General features: G+C 44.6%; 1 protein-coding gene across 1 annotated transcript; it reads left to right on the top strand.

The window, feature by feature from the left end:
* The first annotated feature begins 8,009 nt into the window (after positions 1 to 8,009).
* On the top strand, positions 8,010 to 23,176 carry RLBP1 (retinaldehyde binding protein 1). Its single transcript, XM_075575179.1, has 8 exons — positions 8,010 to 8,180; positions 9,099 to 9,138; positions 10,178 to 10,306; positions 12,501 to 12,705; positions 18,974 to 19,152; positions 20,689 to 20,847; positions 22,287 to 22,397; positions 22,909 to 23,176. Exons 2-8 carry the CDS (start codon positions 9,127 to 9,129, stop codon positions 23,065 to 23,067), a joined length of 954 nt encoding a protein of 317 aa, XP_075431294.1. The 5' UTR covers positions 8,010 to 8,180; positions 9,099 to 9,126; the 3' UTR covers positions 23,068 to 23,176.
* The last annotated feature ends 1,057 nt before the right edge of the window (positions 23,177 to 24,233 follow it).

Consider the following 24,233-nt stretch of genomic DNA (forward strand, 5'->3'; position numbering starts at 1 on the left):
TAACAATCTTAGTTATTTGTATGTAGTGAATTTTCCTGTGGCCTTGAAGGTAACATCACCAGAACACATACTGTACATAAAAATGTAAAAAAAATAAACTATTAATATGTTAAACGTTTTAAAACACAAAAATATTCATATTTTGTTCATTTCTTTTTTTAAAGGTGTAATTAATCTGCATTAAACGTCCTAAACATGGCACTGTCATCAATGCCTCTTTGAGGGACTGCCCCTTTAAGAATTATACCTAGATAAAAAGTGCAGTGAACACTGCAAAGCGCTCTGGCTCAGGGTGGAAATGGGTATTCATATGTTGATGAAAATGTGCCTTTGTATGCAAACTGTGCGGCAAAACATGTTTAAGCCCCAGTGAAGTAATTAGCAGAAGCCCCTCCTGTCCCCTTCACTTCTCAGTGAGAGTGGAGCTATGAATCAGGGATCAGAATGGCCTCTTTTGTTCTATCTGAATAAAAGTTCCAGTCGCCGGGCAGGTTAACCTCCAAAGGGACATTAAGAAGCACATGGCCCTGTGACCGCATAAGGGTGCGGGACTCGCTTTTCTTCTAGCCCTGTGTGACGAGCAGCGCGCACAATGTCACATCAACTGCGGCCAATCAGACTTAATTATATGTTGGAAACATAGCAGCTCTTTCACCTCTTAAAAACGATGAACGATTGTGAGCTGTCAGTGAAAGGATTGAGTTTTTCCCACATGGGGTCACTTCTCGGGGCTAACACGAAAGAATTGCAGTTTGGGTCATTCTGCCCGGCATCATTTTATTGTACTCGGATCTGACAGCCTCTATTCAGGAACCCAGTGACACCGCAAGCGGCACCTATATACCCTCATATTACACCTGTCCAAAGCAGCGTCTACTTCCATAAAGACCCCAGAAGCAGCCCCAAGGGGTCTGTGTAGAGATCGGCGAATGTGACAAAAATCGATAAACTGTTTTTTTTTCTGCAGTTTTTTAAAAATCAAAACATTTTCAAATACATTTGCAAAAATTCTCCAGTTTTAGAATAGGCACTTCATTTATTTAACATCTTTGAATATTCTAAAATGTTTGCATTATTTTCCGGGCAAATTTTAGAATTTTCACCTATTTTTGAATAATCATTTTTTTAAGCTTACTGGTACTTTTTTCGAACTCTAATGAACGTGCAAATATTTGAAAGTGTAAAGACCTGACATTTTTGCACCGAATTGGGATTTGGCAAAACATTTGCCCATCTCCCGGTCTGTGTGCTCAGAATACGTTAACCTCTCGCAGGCGCACATCTTCCCCAGTATCCAAGTCATTCCGTGTCCGCAATATCATTGCTGCTAATACACTCGCCTTCCGGAGACTGCTCTGCAGGCCGCTGCACACATGATAGAAACCCTTAAAGTTCAGCAATAAGTACAATATCTCTCGGACGCTGGAATCCCCGCTGTAAGCTCCATGAGGTCTAGTTACTGGGAAAGACGCTTTAACATACGTGGGAGGAAGGGGGTAACTTTGTTTGTTTCAGCTCTTGGGACCCCCTGCTTCCCGAGATACTTGCTGCCGAATGTGCCCCTGGTGCCATCACCTGCGGCGGAAACAAAATGGAGGTTTAAATCTCTCACGGCGCGCGTGTTAATAGGAAACCACAGAGTCATCCATCACGGCTTCCTGGCAGCCCCTGTGCTGCGTGTGATCCAGGAAGTACCAGCAGGGCCGCAGACAGCTTTCCAAGCCCCCCCCCCTCTCTTTCCCCACCACACCTCCACCTCTCTCCCTCCAACACCACCTCTCTCCCTCCCACACTCCACCTTTCTCTCACCACCCACCACCCCCACCTTTCTCCATCTCCCAGAACCCAAAACCCACTTCTCTTCCTCCCACACACAATAACCCTCCCCAACACACATAATAACCCCCCATCTCCAAATACACACAGCCCTCGCTCCCCAATACACATAATAACCCCCCATCTCCAAATACACACAACCCTCGCTCCCCAATACACACAATAATCCCCCATCTCCAAATACACACAACCCTCGCTCCCCAACACACATAATAACCCCCATCTCCAAATACACACAACCCTCACTCCCCAATACACACAATAATCTCCCCTCCACCAATATACGTAATATTTATTTATTTATAAAACGTTTTACCAGGAAGTAATACATTGAGAGTTACCTCTCGTTTTCACGTATGTCCTGGGCACAGAGTTATAATGACAAATACCAGGTTACAAATACATAGTTCCATTAAGTTAGCAGAGTTTATACATTATGCATAAAGACGTTGCATGAAAAGTTTAACATATGTTATCTTTTAGACATATGTAACAGTTACAGACCAGATTAAAATGTGAGAGAGCTTTAGTTTTGAAAGAGCTTAGCCTGGTGGCGGCTGTGAGAGTCTCCGGTAGATTGTTGCAGTTTTGGGGTGCACGGTGAGAGAAGGAGGAGCGGCCGGATACTTTGTTGAACCTTGGGACTGTGAACAATTGTTTGGAGTCAGATCTCAGGTGATAAGCTCTGTGTGTGGTCGGGGTGAGGAGCTCGTTTCTTGGTACCCAGAAAGTATTTGAAGGCAAAACAGGAAAGATGAACTTTGGGCCTAGACTCCAGCATTTCGCAGTGATGTGTGTTGTAGTTACATTGGAGGACAAAGCAGCATATTGAATTGTAGAGGGTGTTAAGTTTGCTAAGTTTGGGGTGCCGTGCCATATACTATGTCTCCATAGTCTATAATTGGTATTAGCATCTGCTGTGCAATGCGCTTTCTGACCAGCAGGCTTAGGCCTGGGACATGGTAAAGCAGGCCGCGCTGAGCCCCGCTGAGCCGCGCTGAGCCGCGCTGAGCCGCGCTGAGCCGCGCTGAGCCCCGCTGAGCAGATGCATTTACCCCCTGAATCTGCAATCAGCGCAGCTTTAGGCGCTCCTTCCGCATGCGTGCGGAGGCTCAGAAAATTTCAGGAGACAGGCAGGTTTAACTTTTCGCGCCGAGGGGAGCGGAGGAGCGGTCACGTGACCGCAAACATCCAATGGGAGCGAGGGACTAGCCCCGCCTCCCACCACGCCTCCGCTCCGCCTCCGTCACACCTTCACCCCGCCTCCGCCCCGCCCCCCAAAGTGCGCTCACTGCCTTGCCTGCCAGGACGCCAAAAAGCCCCCACTTGAGCAGGCGAGGCAGAGCAGGAGCGCGGCTCAGCGCGGCCCGAGGCCTAAGGGAGGATTTGTTCCTATATAGTACCCCTAGTTTGGCGTAGGTCTTGGATGTCAGGGTATCAATGTGTATCCCAAATGATAAATGGGAGTCAAACCATATGCCCAGGTATTTAAAGCTAGTGACAGGGACTAAGGTGGTGTTAGCGTTGGTTCTGATCTGAAGCTCTATCATTGGTAGATTTAGAAATGTGGCCTTGGTCCCAAATACCATTGTTACAGTCTTGTCAGTGTTTAAAAACAGTTTGTTTTGGGAAATTCAGTTTTCAAGTCTCCAAAAAATTTGATTGAAGTACGTGTTCAAGGTCAGATAGGGTCGGGATGTGTGTATATAGGATTGTGTCATCGGCATACATGTGTATTGAAGCTTCCTGACAAGCTGTGGGAAGATCATTGATAATAGTGCCCCTCCCCAATACACATAATAACCCTCCTCCCCAATACACATAATAACCCCCTCCCCAATACACATAATAACCCCCTCCCCAATACACATAATAACCCCCTCCCCAATACACATAATAACCCCGTCCCCAATACACATAATAACCCCCTCCCCAATACACATAATAACCCCCCTCCCCAATACACATAATAACCCTCCTCCCCAATACACATAATAACCCCCTCCCCAATACACATAATAACCCTCCTCCCCAATACACATAATAACCCCCTCCCCAATACACATAATAACCCCCTCCCCAATACACATAATAACCCCCCTCCCCAATACACATAATAACCCTCCTCCCCAATACACATAATAACCCCCTCCCCAATACACATAATAACCCTCCTCCCCAATACACATAATAACCCCCTCCCCAATACACATAATAACCCCCTCCCCAATACACATAATAACCCCCCTCCCCAATACACATAATAACCCTCCTCCCCAATACACATAATAACCCTCCTCCCCAATACACATAATAACCCCCCTCCCCAATACACATAATAACCCTCCTCCCCAATACACATAATAACCCTCCTCCCCAATACACATAATAACTCCCCTCCCCAATACACATAATAACCCTCCTCCCCAATACACATAATAACCCCCCTCCCCAATACACATAATAACTCCCCTCCCCAATACACATAATAACCCCCCTCCCCAATACACATAATAACCCCCCTCCCCAATACACATAATAACTGCCCTCCCCAATACACATAATAACCCTCCTCCCCAATACACATAATAACCCCCCTCCCCAATACACATAATAACCCCCCTCCCCAATACACATAATAACCCCCCTCCCCAATACACATAATAACTCCCCTCCCCAATACACATAATAACCCCCCTCCCCAATACACATAATAACCCCCCTCCCCAATACACATAATAACCCCCCTCCCCAATACACATAATAACCCCCCTCCCCAATACACATAATAACCCCCCTCCCCAATACACATAATAACCCTCCTCCCCAATGCACATAATAACCCCCTCCCCAATACACATAATAACCCCCCTCCCCAATACACATAATGCCCTCTCCCCAATACACATAATAACTCCCCTCCCCAATACACATAATAACCCTCCTCCCCAATACACATAATAACTCCCCTCCCCAATACACATAATAACTCCCCTCCCCAATACACATAATAACCCTCCTCCCCAATACACATAATAACCCCCCTCCCCAATACACATAATAACCCTCCTCCCCAATACACATAATAACCTGCCTCCCCAATACACATAATAACCCTCCTCCCCAATACACATAATAACCCTCCTTCCCAATACACATAACAACCCTCCTTCCCAATACACATAATAACCCCCCTCCCCAATACACATAATAACTCTCCTCCCCAATACACATAATAACCCCCCTCCCCAATACACATAATAACTCCCCACCCCAATACACATAATAAGCCCCCTCCCCAATACACATAATGCCCTCTCCCCAATACACATAATAACTCCCCTCCCCAATACACATAATAACCCTCCTCCCCAATACACATAATAACTCCTCTCCCCAATACACATAATAACTCCCCTCCCCAATACACATAATAACCCTCCTCCCCAATACACATAATAACCCCGTCCCCAATACACATAATAACCCCCTCCCCAATACACATAATAACCCCCCTCCCCAATACACATAATAACCCTCCTCCCCAATACACATAATAACCCCCCTCCCCAATACACATAATAACCCTCCTCCCCAATACACATAATAACCCTCCTCCCCAATACACATAATAACCCCCCTCCCCAATACACATAATAACTCCCCTCCCCAATACACATAATAACCCTCCTCCCCAATACACATAATAACCCCCCCTCCCCAATACACATAATAACTCCTCTCCCCAATACACATAATAACTCCCCTCCCCAATACACATAATAACCCTCCTCCCCAATGCACATAATAACCCCCTCCCCAATACACATAATAACCCCCTCCCCAATACACACAATAACCCCCCTCCCCAATACACATAATAACCCTCCTCCCCAATACACATAATAACCCTCCTCCCCAATACACATAATAACCCCCTCCCCAATACACATAATAACCCCCTCCCCAATACACATAATAACCCCCCTCCCCAATACACATAATAACCCTCCTCCCCAATACACATAATAACCCCCTCCCCAATACACATAATAACCCTCCTCCCCAATACACATAATAACCCCCCTCCCCAATACACATAATAACCCTCCTCCCCAATACACATAATAACCCCCCTCCCCAATACACATAATAACTCTCCTCCCCAATACACATAATAACCCCCCTCCCCAATACACATAATAACTCCCCACCCCAATACACATAATAACCCCCCTCCCCAATACACATAATAACCCTCCTCCCCAATACACATAATAACCCCCCTCCCCAATACACATAATAACCCTCCTCCCCAATACACATAATAACCCCCCTCCCCAATACACATAATAACTCTCCTCCCCAATACACATAATAACCCCCCTCCCCAATACACATAATAACTCCCCACCCCAATACACATAATAACCCCCCTCCCCAATACACATAATAACCCTCCTCCCCAATACACATAATAACCCCCCTCCCCAATACACATAATAACCCTCCTCCCCAATACACATAATAACCCTCCTCCCCAATACACATAATAACCCCCCTCCCCAATACACATAATAACCCTCCTCCCCAATACACATAATAACCCCCCTCCCCAATACACATAATAACCCCCCTCCCCAATACACATAATAACCCCCCTCCCCAATACACATAATAACTCCCCTCCCCAATACACATAATAACCCTCCTCCCCAATACACATAATAACTCCCCACCCCAATACACATAATAACCCCCCTCCCCAATACACATAATAACCCTCCTCCCCAATACACATAATAACCCCCCTCCCCAATACACATAATAACCCTCCTCCCCAATACACATAATAACCCCCCTCCCCAATACACATAATAACTCCCCTCCCCAATACACATAATAACCCCCCTCCCCAATACACATAATAACTCTCCTCCCCAATACACATAATAACCCCCCTCCCCAATACACATAATAACTCTCCTCCCCAATACACATAATAACCCCCCTCCCCAATACACATAATAACTCTCCTCCCCAATACACATAATAACCCCCCTCCCCAATACACATAATAACTCCCCACCCCAATACACATAATAAGCCCCCTCCCCAATACACATAATAACTCCCCACCCCAATACACATAACCCCCCTCCCCAATACACATAATAAGCCCCCTCCCCAATACACATAATAACTCCCCACCCAATATAAACCTTCCCTTGGGGAGGAATATGCTGAAGCATCGTGCTGATGCGGGAGTTGGGCCCAACCTCTGGCGTGGGGCTGAGGTGTCAGTAAAGGCTAAATCGCAGCAGGGGAGAGCTGGGACCCGACAGCCAACCGGGGCCTGGCAGCGGGACGCGGAGGTTGAGCCCCACCTCTGTCTTCCAGCGCCGGGACGGTTGTCTCGGCTCTCCCACCCTGTTGGCGGCCCGAGTCCCGGCAGCACCTACGCAGGTAAGTATCTCAGGAAGCAATGGGTACCGGAGCTGAAATTAACAGGGTTAGCTCCGCAGACCCCCTGCCTCGCACCTATGCAACGGGAGGGGGCACTCGCCATGGAATTCTCCGGTACGTTATATGGTGTTACCCATCTTACTGCTGTAACTGTTGGTTTAGGTCGGGTAGTAATCTCCACTTGGAATATAATCTGCCAATGGTGTCCATGCAAAGAAGTCCGCTTGTCTCTTCTTAACTCTGTGTAACTGTGTTACAGTCTGAAACGTTTTAATCAAGTTTCTTACAAGAATCCCAAACTGCAAAATAAGTGCACAATAGTTTGATGCTCTGACATTATTAGATGCAAGATAAAGCAATGTTTTCCTTTTCTTCCCTCAGTTCAGCAGCTTTGATACATGGTTTTGTAAGGACATGCAGAACACTTCCAAGTCTGGCAAAGATTTAGAGATACCAGTGAGTGAGATGCCCTTTATTTAACCCTTTCCCTGACAGAGGGGCCAGCAGCACATTACTTTTAAATGTATTACTGGCCCCTCTGGAAGATGAGAGTTTATTACAGACTACCCCAACCCCCACTCAACTCCTTTCGACCAGTTTCTATTCTCCTCCTTTTTTGTAACATTTAATGGCCTCTCCAGAATGTTTTGTGCTGATTTAATTAATAAGCCCAAGTGAGTAATGCCTTGTGACGGCTAATCCCGACTCAATGACTATACAAAGCTTTCCACTGAGTTTCTCTGCACAACACCGATCCGGGATACGTTCTGACCGTGCCCTCCTCTCTGGCGCTTTCATTAACACTTTGAGTTGCTTGTCCAAGTTCAACATATCTCAACACTGACTTTCTTTGCTTATTTACTTTCCGCTGGTCAACGGTAAGTATAGGATCTTTTTACTTGTTTGAAATGATTTGTTGTTGACGTTCGATATGAGAGATGCGTGGCTTGTTTTAAACCATGGCCGTCAGAATTGAAATAGATAAGAGTTTTCCTGGGTCTTTGGATATAATAAGCGATAGCGATGACAAGTGCCAGAAGAGGAAATGCATGGTTTCCATTTCAGGATACTTTGTGTACAGCACATCCAGACCAGATACAAGAATGTGTGTCCTGCTACCGTATGTCAGGTGGTAAATAATTGAAAGTTTTATTGTAAAATTGGCTCCACTTGTCACTTTGTATATAAATGGCTGATGTTTTCTGTAAATCCCAATCATTGAAAGTATCCGTACCTCATTCGGGGACCCAAAAGAAATCAGAAATGTTTCATTAATCTGCCACCTGTTTTCTAAATTAAGAAAATCTCTTTTGTGAGAAATGTTTCTGGTTAGTTACCATGGAGCTAAGTATTCTTACATAGTGTACTGTAAGAATGTATGTACTAGTAACTAGCATCATATCATGGTAACATATCAATACAGACAAGACGTTAAGAGTTATACAAGTATGGTCCCTTTTGGGAAAATCAGGGCTGAAATGAAAATGTTCTTTTTCGATGCAGTGAAAAGTAAATTGGACGTGTTGACTGCTCCATAACATTGAACGGCAATGCACATTTATTTACATATATTATCATGGATAAAAATGTCATGTATTCTTGTTCCCGTAATTAAAAGGCAATGCGACAGAAAAACAGATAACCCAGTGTGAGCCGAGCAGAACCGTTGGGTTTAGTGGGATCAGAACAAGCTTTGGGTGCAGAGAGAATTTAGACTAGAAACAGGGACAAAACAACCAGTGAAATGTTTTCTCACGCCAATGATGGAATATTTATTTTTGTAATTATTTCCCCAGCTTCCTGCGTGGACAGAGAGGAAGTGAAATGTCAGACGTTGTAAGTATTCTACTAATCATAGAAACGCAATAAAATCTCACTTAAGCTTCTTCTGCGTGTGGGATTTTCTCATTTGTGACCTTTTATTTTTTTTCTAAACAAATACATATTACGTGAGAGAAATGGCGTCCAAGTCAAAGGCACAGCTGTTTATGACAATGAATCCCACTATTCTCCACATATGGGAAATTCATTCATCTTTCTTAATGAATGTGTAATGGGGTCATTTCAGCACCCGAGCTCTCTGCTCGCAGTGCACTATTATGGCATGGAGTATGGTCAATGAAATAATACATGTGTGAGAGACACAGATTATGGTATTATTGGAGTGTCCATGCTATTCTGTGGTTTCTAATATTAAGTTCCACTTTTATTGAGGTTTTTATCAAGGTAAATCATTCATATAATAATGTATTTGCTATTTGTAAATGTTTCAGTTCAACATCTTTTTAACAAGTTTGCAAAGATAAGTTGTAAAGCCTAATTACAGCGAGAGGTTATTAGCAATACATCCTTCTTTTATTAGGGATATGCTGTTTCGTACCTAACTTTGGAAATAATGCTGTAACAGTTCCAATCTTGCGGTGATCAAGGATGTGTATTTTTTTAAGATCACTTCTCGGAAAAACGTACAAATGGAATTAATTTTAACCCGTACAGGACCCAATGCATTCATTAATTCGCTATACCAGTGCTGCTCAACTCTAGTCCTCAAGAACCCATAACAGCTCAGGTATGAAGGATATCCCTGCTTCAGCACAGGTGGCACAAACAAAATGTCTGAGCCACTGATAGAGCTAACTGTGCTGAAGCAGGGATATCCTTAGTACCTGACCTGTTGTGGGTTGTTGAGGACTGGAATTGAGCCCCCCTGCATTATACAATGTAAAGTAATGAAAGCGTTAACAGACTGTGTATGTATGTATGTATATATGTATACATATACATACACACATATATAATATTATATTTTCGTTACTCAGATTCATGTGAAGTTTTCCATATTACAAAGCAGCATGTTTTGTCTTCCTTGCTTTAGTCTGGAACATATCGCATTGTATCTGAAGAGGAGCAGTCTCTTCGTGCCAAGTTAGAACGTCTCACTACAAAAGACCATGGGCCAGTGTTTGGTAGATGTGAAAAGCTCCCGCAGTACACAGTGCAGAAGGTAAGAGTCCAGCATAGAAGTCACTTCCTTTTACATTCTTCATTTAACCTTTATTCTCACCTGGGAGACTTTGAAGAATGACACCCGTGCTGGCACCCTCATGGTCCTTGTGCCCTTCTCAGTTTGCCATGTCAAGGTTCCAGTAGCTGATCTCTATACTGCACCCAGAGAAGTGAGGGAAAGACTTCTCCTTTTGCTCAAGGCAGTGAGGAGAGGAACCAGAGCTATGTGAGTAGAGGAACCAGAGCTATGTGAGGAGAGGAACCAGAGCTATGCAAGGAGAGGAACCAGAGCGATGTGAGGAGAGGAACCAGAGCGATGCGCGGAACCAGAGCGATGTGAGGAGAGGAACCAGAGCGATGCGAGGAACCAGAGCTATGTGAGGAGAGGAACCAGAGCTATGCGAGGAGAGGAACCAGAATGATGTGAGGAGAGGAACCAGAGCGATGCGAGGAACCAGAGCTATGTGAGGAGAGGAACCAGAGCGATGCGAGGAGAGGAACCAGAGCCATGCGAGGAGAGGAACCAGAGCCATGCGAAGAGAGGAACCAGAGATATGTGAGGAGAGGAACCAGAGATATGTGAGGAGAGGAACCAGAGATATGTGAGGAGAGGAACCAGAGCCATGTGAGGAGAGGAACCAGAGATATGTGAGGAGAGGAACCAGAGATATGTGAGGAGAGGAACCAGAGATATGTGAGGAGAGGAACCAGAGCTATGTGAGGAGAGGAACCAGAGCTATGTGAGGAGAGGAACCAGAGCTATGTGAGGAGAGGAACCAGAGCTATGTGAGGAGAGGAACCAGAGCCATGCGAAGAGAGGAACCAGAGCTATGTGAGGAGAGGAACCAGAGCTATGCGAGGAGAGGAACCAGAGCTATGCGAGGAGAGGAACCAGAGCTATGCGAGGAGAGGAACCAGAATGATGTGAGAAGAGGAACCAGAGCGATGCGAGGAATCAGAGGGATGCGAGGAGAGGAACCAGAGCCATGCAAAGAGAGGAACCAGAGCCATGTGAGGAGAGGAACCAGAGCTATGTGAGGAGAGGAACCAGAGCTATGTGAGGAGAGGAACCAGAGCTATGTGAGGAGAGGAACCAGAGCTATGTGAGGAGAGGAACCAGAGCCATGTGAGGAGAGGAACCAGAGCCATGTGAGGAGAGGAACCAGAGCCATGTGAGGAGAGGAACCAGAGCCATGTGAGGAGAGGAACCAGAGCTATGTGAGGAGAGCAACCAGAGCTATGTGAGGAGAGGAACCAGCGCCATGCGCGGAGAGGAACCAGAGTCATGCGCGGAGAGGAACTAGAGTCATGCGCGGAGAGGAACCAGAGCCATGCGAGGAGAGGCACTAGAGCCATGTGAGAAGAGGAACCAGAGCCATGCAAGGATATGAACCAGAGCCATGCGAGGAGAGGAACCAGAGCCAAGCGAGGAGAGGAACCAGAGCCATGCGAGGTGAGGAACCAGAGCCATGCGAGGTGAGGAACCAGAGCCATGCGAGGAGAGGCACTAGAGCCATGTGAGAAGAGGAACCAGAGCCATGCGAGGATATGAACCAGAGCCATGCGAGGAGAGGAACCAGAGCCAAGCGAGGAGAGGAACCAGAGCCATGCGAGGTGAGGAACCAGAGCCATGCGAGGTGAGGAACCAGAGCCATGCGAGGTGAGGAACCAGAGCCATGCGAGGTGAGGAACCAGAGCCATGCGAAGTGAGGAACCAGAGCCATGCGAGGTGAGTAACCAGAGCCATGCGAAGTGTGGAACCAGAGCCATGCGAAGTGTGGAACCAGAGCCATGCGAGGAGAGGAACCAGAGCCTACAAGGAGAGGAACCAGAGCCAAGCGAGGAGAGGAACCAGAGCCATGCGAGGTGAGGAACCAGAGCCATGCGAGGATAGGAATTAGAGCGATGTGGACCATATGACCCTGATGTCAAAACAGATCTATGACACTTTGTACCAACACACATTTTACCCCTGACAGGATTTGAATAAAGTGAACAATTAAAAGTAGTGATAATGAACCTTATTTTGAGATGTTTCAAAGGAATAAACAACAAAGAAAACTTCTCTGGGCCTTATTTTTAAATGATTTGTGTTGAATTAGGGATAAAATGAAGCTTTTCTACAATAATGTCCCTTCTCTTTAATAAAGAGTATTGCCTGAAACATGGTGTTCCGCCTCCTCTCTCTTAAGGCCAAAGATGAGTTAAATGAGACAGAAGAGACACGTGAGTCAGCAACAAAGGAACTACGAGAGCTGATCCAAGAGAAGGCCACCACAGGGGAAGACCTGTGCAAGGCCGTGGCAGAGAAGGTGCATGGCCAAGGAAACGGCTTCCTCCTGAGATTTATACGGGCCCGGAAATTTGATGTGAACAGATCTTATGAGCTTCTCAAAGGTAGGATGACCTAGAATATTCTAGTAATGTATATATTTTATATTATGAAACAATATAATATTATGTCGACTGCTCAATCAGTGGAACTAAAAGTATTTTAAACACAATATATTTAGGAAGGGGGAAAAAAAAGTGACTGGGCTGTGTAGGGTGTCTTCTGGCACCCGGGAGCGTCGTTTGGAATAGAAGCGCCTGCTAAATATTTCCCTTTATCCCGTGGAATTCCAGTGCTCTGTTCCCAGGGTTCCCATCGAGGTCTGCGCACTTGATGTCCTGTTGGTGGCCAGTAGGCGGCACTGGTGGACCAAACAGCTCAAGATGTGGTTAGGAAGCAACAAAGACTTGGAATTGGGGGAGGGGGCTATTACAAAGCTTTCATACCCTCAATGATGATTATTCACCCCCTGCATGCTGTGCTGGGTTAACCCTGTGCTGTCAGAGTAGTATGCACTTTTTGTCCTACACTTTACATGCTGTTCTAGAGGAAAAGTGATAATTAATAATGATTAATAATTAAACTAAAGCAGTGATAAAAAATGACTTGGACTTGAGCGCTTTATTGCAGTAATTTAGGTACTAGCGTGTGATTCACGTTCAGAGATATGTTATTATGAAATACACACAGTCACATATTATTTCTCTGCGCATACTTCTAGTACACATAATAATTGAGGGGACGTTGTTTCCATAGGTAGCGTGTTGCATGCTGGGATTTCTACATCTCGTTTTATTACCTCGTTTCCCTTGGGTATTATTGTATGTACATTCAGCCCCTGGAGGAGGTGTCCCGGCACTTTGTGGCAGTGTAAACAAATGCTTGAGGCTGGGATTTCTCTTTCTTACAAAGTAACTATGTTAATTGGTAGAAGGTCACAGCTCCTGGTTACACAGGGCAGTGCAGACATGTCAAGTCACGTTTTTAAAAAGGCCATTTAAAACCATGTTCCATCATGATGGTGAAGAAGAAACACATGTTCCGCACCCTACAGAAATTCACATATTTTACTGAAACATATGGTCAGTGCATACAAAAAAATGTATATATGCGGGTAAAACAGAACAATTTGGGTCTGTACGTACTAAGCATCACAAAGCCAAACTTTATGGCCCATTTAAGCCTTATTAATTATCTCTTATGGCTTTGTTTTGCTCTTGAAAGAACTAATATGCCACCCGTTGATATTTGCTGTTATGTTCATTACAAATGTGTGTGTTTATTTTGGTTTAGGTCATATATACTGTATATGAACATACTTGTAACATCTTGGCAGACCAGTCTTAGGCTGCACATATAGTGCCAGCGACGCGACGTCGTGTCAAAACATATGTATTGTCGCCGGCACTTATAGTGGACGCGACGGAGCGACAGCGCTACCAAAATTCTGGTAGTCAGTGGAATTTGATTTTTGGAGAGACGGTCTCCACATGTGACTGGCTATAAGCCAATCAGGGAGCTTCTCCGCCCGTCTGCTGATGTCACTTGCCTTGTAGCCAGTGACGTCACCAGAATCTGAAATAGAACTTTCGCAATGGCGACGGGTGACATCATCAGTCGCGTCGCCGGCTGTATAAGCGCAGCCTTAGGACAATGAATAAAAGCGAGTTCAGTATTAGATTAGTTACCAATTAGATTGTAAGCTCCTCGGAGCAGGGACTCCTCTTCCTTAATGTTACTTTTATGTCTGAAGCACTTATTCCCATGACCTGTTATTTATATTATTTGTTATTTATTTGATTACAACATGTATCACTACTGTGAAGCGCTATGTACATTTATGGCGCTATATAAATAAAGACATACAATACAGTATTAGAAAATAATTTCCTCACTGCCTATAACGATCAAATGTCCTTGTCTGCCACGTGGTTAGGCCAAGTTCAGCCGGAAGATCTCACAACAGGCCAATTAATAAACTAATTAACTTAGCTGTAATTGTCATTAAGACAACCTTAACATATGCATTACCCTGAAAACCTGGCCTGTTGGTTGATTGATACACTGACCTCCGCAGTGTCCCATCTCCATAAAGTATCTGTGTCAAACCGGAGCGGAGATATATGTTGCAGTTATATAAAAATAATAAAAGACAATGTGATTGCCATGGAGAGGTTGTTATTCCATCATGCTACAGTTTCTGATATTGAGCAATATTTTCCTGCTTTGTACATTGGCATGAAATAAAATAACATTCTTCGTGGCAAGTTCCTGGCAAAGTCTTACAGAAGGCTGCTCTGACCTTCATGCCAGCGGACCCAGAAAGCCGCCCTGGTGCCGGTGTGAACGGATCTAGACACAGACGGATGTCAGGATAAGCGCAGCAGAGATGACAACCTCCTAGTTGAATTTTCATACAAACGTGCGGCCTTCTATCAGTGAGACGCCAATGAAATCTAACTGCGGGTAGTGGAAGCCGGCGCGACTGACTCCAAATCAATGGGACTCACAGAAAATCAGGGACAGTTGACATGTTGGTCAGAAGAATGCTTAGCTGAGCGACTTTCAGTGACAATGGAGTCACCAAGACATCTGCGAGACTATGTACACCCAAGTAGATTGAGACGTTTTCAGACAACATTCTCCATTAAAGTCAATTAGGTATTTTGTCTGAGAACAGCCCCATAGCTGCTCGATATAGGATATCGGATATAGAATCAGCCCCTAAGAGATGTCTAACCATCTGATAACCCACTTGGCTCTTCTTAGGGGTGGGTGCAAGGAGACTAATCACCAGTAGGAAATCTGAAAGATTCACCTCATCAGCTGCATAATGTTATTTTTGTGGCAGTAACTGAGACCAATAGTGAGTGTACTTACTTATTTAATTAGCCTTACAAGGCCACAACAACCATATGGTGCTGTGATTTATTTATTGTGCCTGGGTGTTCCTGAGAGACATAGTTCTGTATGACTTCCCTGGCCTCACAACCTCTCTGCTTATCCAGCCTTCGCTCCACCCTGGAGTGCGGTGTGACAATGTGTTATGGATTTGCCCATCGCTGTTCTACTTGTTGCATCTGGGATTTCACTAGTGACCCGACCTTTGCCTTCATTTGACCCAGTGTTTGAATTACTGCTTGGGCCACCTACAATGCTCAACCCTTTTACTCGCAATGCAGATTGGTTTGTAATGGCTTTGTATGTAGTAATGAGATCCGTTGGGTGCTCGGGAAGTTGAGCAGTAAGTGTTTGGCCCTCTGATTTATGTCTTTGCTATTGAAACTATTATGTGAATTGTTGGCTATATCCCCTTTTACTTTGTGTTTACCCATAAGGCAGCGGTTCCAAAACGTTGTACAAAAAACAAACTGGATCAGCACTAAAAAATAATACAAATGAAGGACTTATGTTTTGCTTTTGGTCTCACTAAGTTTCTTCTTTAATGTATCAAGAAAGCAGCAATACAGAAAAAGCAGCAGACACAGGGAGAGGGAAGTTTGCAGACACGCACTTATTATACGTGCAGAACAGAGTAACGTTTCAAGGCCCCGTCCCCTTCGTCAGGCTGTTTTGCTGCTTTTTTGATACATTAAAGAAGAAACATGGTGAGACCAAAAGCAAAACGTAAGTCTGTCATATGTATTATTTTCGAGTGCTGATCCAGTTTGGTTGTTGTATAGCTGTATGCATCGGTGTGGATACCGGATCATAGCACCTCTAGCACTTTATTGCGCCTGTTCCTTTAACACGCCAAAACATTCAACTCCGCTTTGGAGAATATCTAAACCTTTACTCCAGCCTTCTCTAACTGGGCGGGTAGCTAAGTTAGTTACCACCCCAAACACACAAACACACAAACACACACATCAGTCCAACAAGAAAAGTCTCTTATCTGCTTCTGTTGTAGCTGTAGGGGAAGGCCTCTCTGCTCTCCTGGGTCAGCACCCTTGTGTGCTATGGCACTCTCTGTGTCCAGGTATAGAGGTCTTGTCCCCTTGTCTTGCTGTCGGCATACAGTCCTTCTGTGTGCATCAAGACATCATATTTTCCTCAGGTCAGTCCAGTTGTGGGCTAAGGAAAATCTCTGCAGTCCTCCCTCTCCTTATGTCAGCCCAAATGTGAGCTAGGGAATCTCTGCCCTGTGTCTCACATGAGGCTTTTTAGTCCAGGTGGAGACTAGTTAATTGAGTGGTTGCAATTAACGATCTCTCTGCTGGATTCTCAGAGCTGTGAGGCTGCTTTATTTAAACAGGGATCAGTCTCCGTTACACAGGGTGTGTGCTGGTGAATTCTGATTTTTCCAAAACTTTATACACCTCCACTCCCACCTGAGCCAGCGTTTGGGCTGTGGGGGACTCCCGCTCTTACAAGATTTGGTTAAATCCCAAAAGATTCCCCTTGAAAGAAGATTATTTAGCTAGTGGGATATATTATTTGGGTTATGGATATAATGGGAGTTTCTTTGTCACTGTTGTCTGTACACAGAGTTTCATTAGTCCCTTGCCCAAGGAGCTTACAATTAATTTGCGGTTCCTGATACACCGGCAACACCCGGATTTGCCAAAGTTTACGGATTGCCGACACTGTGATTGGGAAGTTCACATTCTTCAAAGGTAACATTGATGCCACTAAAAACAACACCCGTTAGCCATTTCCAGAGGGGAACAATGAAATGAATCCTAAATGGCAGCCCGGGAGCGAGGTTTTCTGAAAGGGCAAAAGCAGCCGCAATCCTGCCCCCCTCGGGGTTTTATTATATTCACATCATTTCCATTGGGGGGGCCGGACTGCTGTTTGTACCCCCGGGGAACGCCTGGCTTCCGAGATCGTTACCCATTTTGTTAGTTACATAGTTGCCAAAGCTGAGGCTTTGCTGTTATTTGACTGTTTTAATTTTCAGGTAGTAACATTGGCAACTAAATGGGTATCTCTGCCACTTATAATTGCATGTTTTAGCTATGGTGGACCCCTCGGTTACTGTAAGTTAGGGAAATCAGTGCCCCAACTGGGCGGGATCGGTGCGGTAAATACTGCAAAACGGAATAACTTATACGCCACTGAAAACCAGGGTGTAATATTGAATGACCAGATGAATCACAACACAGTTTGGTAACTAGATGTAATAACGCAGCACTTGTACTGCTGACCATACTGCGTATAAGGGATGCATTGTGTGGCAGTGGCAGGACAGGGCAGTCTCTCTGTATAAACTTTGGGCAGTAACAGTGCGGTAGGTGTTCCTTTCTCTCCTGTTGAGACCGCCAGGAAGTGGACGGCTCCACTTACAAACTAAACACCCTGCAGACCGGAGACACTTACTATCCTGTCAGCAGTTTCGCAGGGATTTCCCCTGTTCATGTTGTGTTATCTTTTCCCTTCTCACAGCTCCAGTTCCCAGACAGAGGGTTTAGAAATAAGTTCCATTCACTGTACCTCATCGGTTATATCCGGCACTGAGGCAGTTAAACATTGACGTTTTGTGGTTACACTATTCCCGGATCCCACCCTCTTTTTGCCGAGTCTTTGCTTTGTAGAATAATTCCAATTGTGTACACTAGTAGTAGGGTTACAAGGTGTCCAGTATTGAACTGGACTTTCCTGTATTTGGACACTCTGTCAAGTAAAAAATTAGAGTTAATACTGGACATGTATGTGTCCGGTATTATATCTTTGGACATAGTGACCTGACTGACTTGGGGGGCCGCGGGATTTCCCCGAGCAGGGCAGTGGCTAGGGGCTTGGTAATACAGCCAATCAGGAGGAGGTGTCAGGAGCCTAGGGGTGGGGCTAACTAGAGGAGGAAACAGCATGGAGCGGTGAGGTGTTTGTGTGTCTCGAGCGCGTCGCACCTTTCACCATTGTGTCCAGTATTTTTGGAGAAGCCGCCTTCTGAGTTTTATTTACTTTCTCACACATTATATTGGATTTTAAATGTCTGACTTTTCAGCAATGACAACCACCAGTAAAACATGAACACACCTAATAAGTCTAATTATTGTGGTCATTCTCATCCTATTTAATCACATACCGGATGTGGTACATTGGGATACCCGAATATTTGGGATGAAGATAGTTGGGGGAGCATTGATTCCATGATTCCGTATAACGGAAGAAGTCACAAATATTCCACATTTATCCGCACGTTAACGGCAGCTTTATCCGCACGTTAACGGCAGCTTTATCCGCACGTTAACGGCAGCTCGTCCTGCTGCTTCAGCACTGTTTGCAATAGCACATTTTCTTAAAAAAAGGGATGCAACTATTTAAAGATCCATCTTAAGATCCAATCAAAATCACGGGTTCTCTCTTGTTCTGTGTCCTTCCCATTAGGTTATGTAAACTTCCGCCAGCAATATCCAGAGCTGTTTGAAAATCTGACTCCTGAGGCTGTGCGCAGCACTATTGAAGCTGGTTACCCCGGAATTTTGACCAGCAGAGATAAGAATGGCCGGGTCATCCTACTTTTTAACATTGAAAACTGGGACTATGAAGAGATTACTTTTGATGAGGTTTGTCACATTGTTACTATTAGACACTGGTTCCATTAATGAAAGTAATGCAGGGCCCCGCTTCTTGGCACTCTGCTTTTCGACGATCCGCCGTATCGGCGGCATCAAGAAGGGGGCCGCCATGTTGGATCCTAAGTCACGCGTGCGCAGAACGGGCGGTTGTGTCTGGCGCGCATGTACAGACCGTAGTTTACGCGCGCAGACCATAGGCCGCGCATGCGCAGAACGGTAGAAAATGCCGGTTTGAGCATGCGCAGAACTGAAAATCACTGGATCCTCCTCCGGCGATTTTCACTATACGGTGGGACACTGGAACGGAACCTGCCGTATACCCGGGGCCCTGCTGTATGTTGTATAGGCCGCACTACCTAATGTATTAAATATATTAGGAATATAAGTACGTGGTGGGTGCTGGGGAACAATGAAGAGACCCCTAATCTCTCCTAAGGACATATAGAGCACAAAAAATGTTCCCCGCACTCCGAATGAATACAAAAGAATCAATGATACTGGAAATGCTGATATGTATTAATGAGCAAAAGTGAAGAACCTGAATTGACAGTGTGCAAAAAAACACAAATCACATAAAATGAACAGGAGGGGGAGGGATGGTGAGGGATAGGGAGGGAAGGGGGAAATGTGACATCACTAAAAAGTGAGGGATATGATAAAGAAATCCCTAACAGGGAAGGAAGTGGGTCCGGTGAGACGTAAGGGGCAACGTTTCGGGGTCACTTACCCCATCTACAGGCCCATTCCCATAGTCACCCCAAAGTGGGACTATGGTACTTCCCGACTCCCAGTGTTAAAACAAATGCAAAAAAAAGTGTCTAGGCGGATGGATGCAAGCAGTATTAAATTCAATGAGTTATCTCATCTGATATACATGTATATATATATGTTTAGCTGATGCCCTTGACACCTGACAACCCCTTGTAGGCTAAGAGCCTGAAAACAGAGCTCACATATATGTGTATACTACCAAGCAGTATTAAATTCAATGAATAATGTCATCTGATATGTACTTAGCTAGTACACGTGTATCTGGTCTCGAGTTTCACAATTAACCAATAAAAATTAGCTTTTGTTTATTACTTTCGTGAACAGTCCAATAGCCGTATTGCAGTCAGAAAAAGTTATATTCCTTGCAGTTTGTGAAAGTTACTAAATTCACCCCAATTACTGATTTATTCGAAGAGTTTTTCACCTTGCTTTCTCCAAGCTGAATTTGGGCTTAAAAGAGGATCATCCCAGAGAACTGTTGGAGAAAGGTGGGAAGGGGCAGATTTTGAGAACACAGACTGGGGAGAGTAGTTAAAGATATAATAAGGGGTACGGGGGTACCTGTGTACCTCCTACGAGGAAGACTTTAACATGAGCCCCGGTTTAGGAACGGACCTTTGCAGTTTTGTAAAACCATGTGCTGGAATTATTGTACTTTATTTTTATGTTGGCCTCAAAAATTTGCGAACCGTCGATCTTGTGGGGATAACTCAATAGTTTGCGGTTGACTCTCTGCGTTTGGATTTGTTTCAGATCCTCCGTGCTTATTGCATTATTTTGGAGAATCTGTTGGAAAATGAGGAGAGTCAGATTAATGGTTTCTGCATCATTGAGAACTTCAAAGGCTTCACAATGCAACAGGCTTCGGGCATCAAACCATATGAGCTGAAGAAAATGGTGGACATGCTGCAGGTAAAGTCAATGTTGTAATCATGCGGTCTTTCTCTGGCTTTCTTCCTTCAGTTTCACGGTCTGATGTGTGATGGTATTTGGGGTATTGATGATATTCATGGGATTCAGGGTGAGGTATTTGTTGGTATTGGGTACCACACATTTTCCATTTCCATTATCACATTTCCACATTTCTAGCAAGAGGAGATTTCTTTGAAAAAGGATAATCTCCCAGCGAATCCCAATACAATAAGCCAAACACCATCAACACCGCTTCCATTTGGCTTCCAGTGGATTTCCTTCATCCTATACTTCTTTTGAACCCTTTCACTGCCAGGGGGCCTGGTTTGTAATGCATTGCTGGCCAAACTTGCCACAAAGGAATTAGTAACCTTTCAGGGATTATTCAGGTTTCTTCTTTGGGAGATTTTGTTTTGACATAAAATTAGGGTGGTCACATTTAAGTTTGTATAATACGGGACGTCGAAATCCAGTATGAAAGTGTGACATAATGAGTGATGAATGATTTGCAAACGCTCGGAGCTGAATGGTATCTCCCGCTTCACCTTTCCTCTTTTTACTTCTCTTATCTCTAAGGAAGTTAGAAATCTTGCGGCTACATCCATAAAACAATAACTCTCACAATCTCAAACATTCCAAAGGAAATAGGTTATAAAGTCTTATGGAAACAAATGTTAGACATCTGATACTGAGATATCTGATACTGAGACATCTGATACTGAGACATCTGATGCTGAGACATCTGATGCTGAGACATCTGATGCTGAGACATCTGATGCTGAGACATCTGATGCTGAGACACCATTTTATATGGAAACCAGATCAGTAGTTGAGACAGTAGTGAAGTTCTGCTCTTGTACAAGCGTCACAGATCCATAGTCGTTGGCAAATCACGTTCCCTCACTGAGACTTCCAGATGCATCCAGATTGTAAGAACGTTGCTAGTGATAGTGACCTAAATGTACTTCCCACAGCATTACAGTGCTCCTTGTAACTGTCTTTCTGCACAAGTGTGCGGCTGCACGGATTTAGCTGGTTTATTTTCTCATTGTGTACATGGCACCCCGCTATGCTCACCATTATGCACACCGCTATGCTCACCATTATGCACACCGCTGTGCACACCGCTATGCACACCACTGTGCTCACTGCTGTGCACACCGCTATGAACACCATTGTGCACACCGCTATGAACACCACTGTGCACACCGCTGTGCACACTTCAATTCTCATCGCGCTTCACAATATCTCGGAGCTGGAATCCGTGGCAGCTTCAGTTCTACCGGAGTCTGAATACTTATGTGACTGAGTTTTCGTGGTAATTACAGGCATATTTTGGGGCGCTTGTATATCCAAACTGAGGTCACAGTGTCTCCTATTCGAACTATTCCACACTAAACTGACAAAATAAACCACATCACACCATCTGTTGCCCACAGGACTCGTTCCCCGCGAGGTTCAAGGCGGTGCACTTTATTTACCAGCCCTGGTACTTCACCACAACCTACAACGTGGTGAAACCTTTCCTGAAGAGCAAACTCCTTGAGAGGGTGAGTCGGAGTAAGTGGGAAGTTTGGGTTGATGAGATCTTCCTTCTGGATACAGCAAGTTATTTTAATGCGGACATTCACGGGGTGCGCAAATAAGCCGGTGGGGCTGGTCTGGTAAAATAATGAGATATAGCGGATTTACGCCCCTTTTTCCTACAAAATCAGACACCTAGAAGTATTTTTAAAACAATTTAAGTTCTTTTTTAAAATTGGGAAATTAAGACATGGCTTTTTTTTATTTCCTCCTCTTCCTCGTGTGACGTCCTTTACTTGTACAGAATGGGAGAGAGGCAGAGTAATCGCTCGATTTACAAACAAGCAGCCACATTAAGGGGCTCTGCGGAAAAGAAACATATGTATATTTTTATTTAGGTAGCAACAACAATGTACACAGCACTTTACATAATAAACATAAGAATCCTAATGAGGATTGGAAGAAAAGTGCTTTTTTAGCATCGGTATGGGTGAGGATGAATGGTCCTGTAACCGAGGTGTCTCACACATGATCCAGGTGTTCGTGCATGGAGAGGACTTGGAAACCTTTTACCAGGAGATAGATGCCGACATCCTGCCAGCTGACTTTGGCGGAAATCTGCCAAACTACGATGGAAGAATTATTGCTGAGAAACTCTTTGGGCCAAGAAATGAATCCGAAGACACTGCGCTTTAACATACCGTTGTGCCCTCTTTGTATCTGAATATTAGTACAAACACAGGAGCCACTGCTAAGCCCTCCTGCTAAATTGTAGTATTGGTAATAAAGATTCATTCTATAATCAGTCATGCGGAATTTAAATAACCAGACACAAAGCAGGGCTGTGAAATCCATTAATTACTCTCTTTTTAGCCACCTGATTTAAATGACACAATGTAAGAATCGGGGAGAGTAAGGAATGCCGTAGGGTGTGATGAGATGAGTGAGTATGGATTTCCAGAGTCCGGCACCCCCGAATATTGACATAATGTAGCCAATAGCATTGAACTAAATGTTCTGTGGATTGCTGGGGTGCGGAGCGATGGATTCCGAAAATCTGAACTCGTTCATCTTTAGTTGTGACACCTTTTAATGGACCAACATATTAATCGTGCAAGGTTTTCTTGTGCATTAGCATTGGAGACTGGAGAGGTCTCCAGATCTCCAAACTGCAGGTGTGAGGCTTAAATACACAGCGCATGAGGTTCATCACAGTGTACTCATCCATGAATCAGGTGTAGAGTGATAGGTATACTGATGCAGAGTATTGTCCTCAGGTATCACTGTGAGGTGTGAATAGATGGAAGTTTGAATAGGTCTGTAGACACCACTAACGTGCTGACTGAAGTTTGCATCATGAAGCTAATCCTGATTCAAGCCAAAGTACTCGGATTCCATGTCCTTTTGTACAGAATACTACTGACGTTACCTCATAGAATTAATAGTGATAAATCATTAGTATAATATCTGGGTAGTGAAAAGTGCTGACCAACTGGCGTTCTGGTGTCAGGGTCTAATATGAAGCATTTGTGGTGGTTCATTCTTTTCTGGAGAGCTTTTTTGTTTTCCCCAAAATACGGCATTTTAGAGCATTAAATCAGATGAATTCGTGTAGGTTTCACTATAAGATGGCTCTCAGACATTTAATTCTGCGGGTGCAGGCTGCACTCCTCGGGTGGGTCTGCCACCGTGTGATACTCTGTGGGATTTAAGAGTTCTGAGATCTGCTCTTTTGTGGGCTTTATTTCATCACTAATTAAAGGGGTCACATGTTATATGGCAAAATAAAGTCTATCTTACTGGTCCATGTAGACAGCACAACTACATTAAAATATGGTGAGGTTGATCTTGTAGGATATGGT

This window comes from Ascaphus truei, chromosome 18, assembly GCF_040206685.1.
Source record: "Ascaphus truei isolate aAscTru1 chromosome 18, aAscTru1.hap1, whole genome shotgun sequence".
Lineage (NCBI taxonomy): Eukaryota > Metazoa > Chordata > Amphibia > Anura > Ascaphidae > Ascaphus > Ascaphus truei.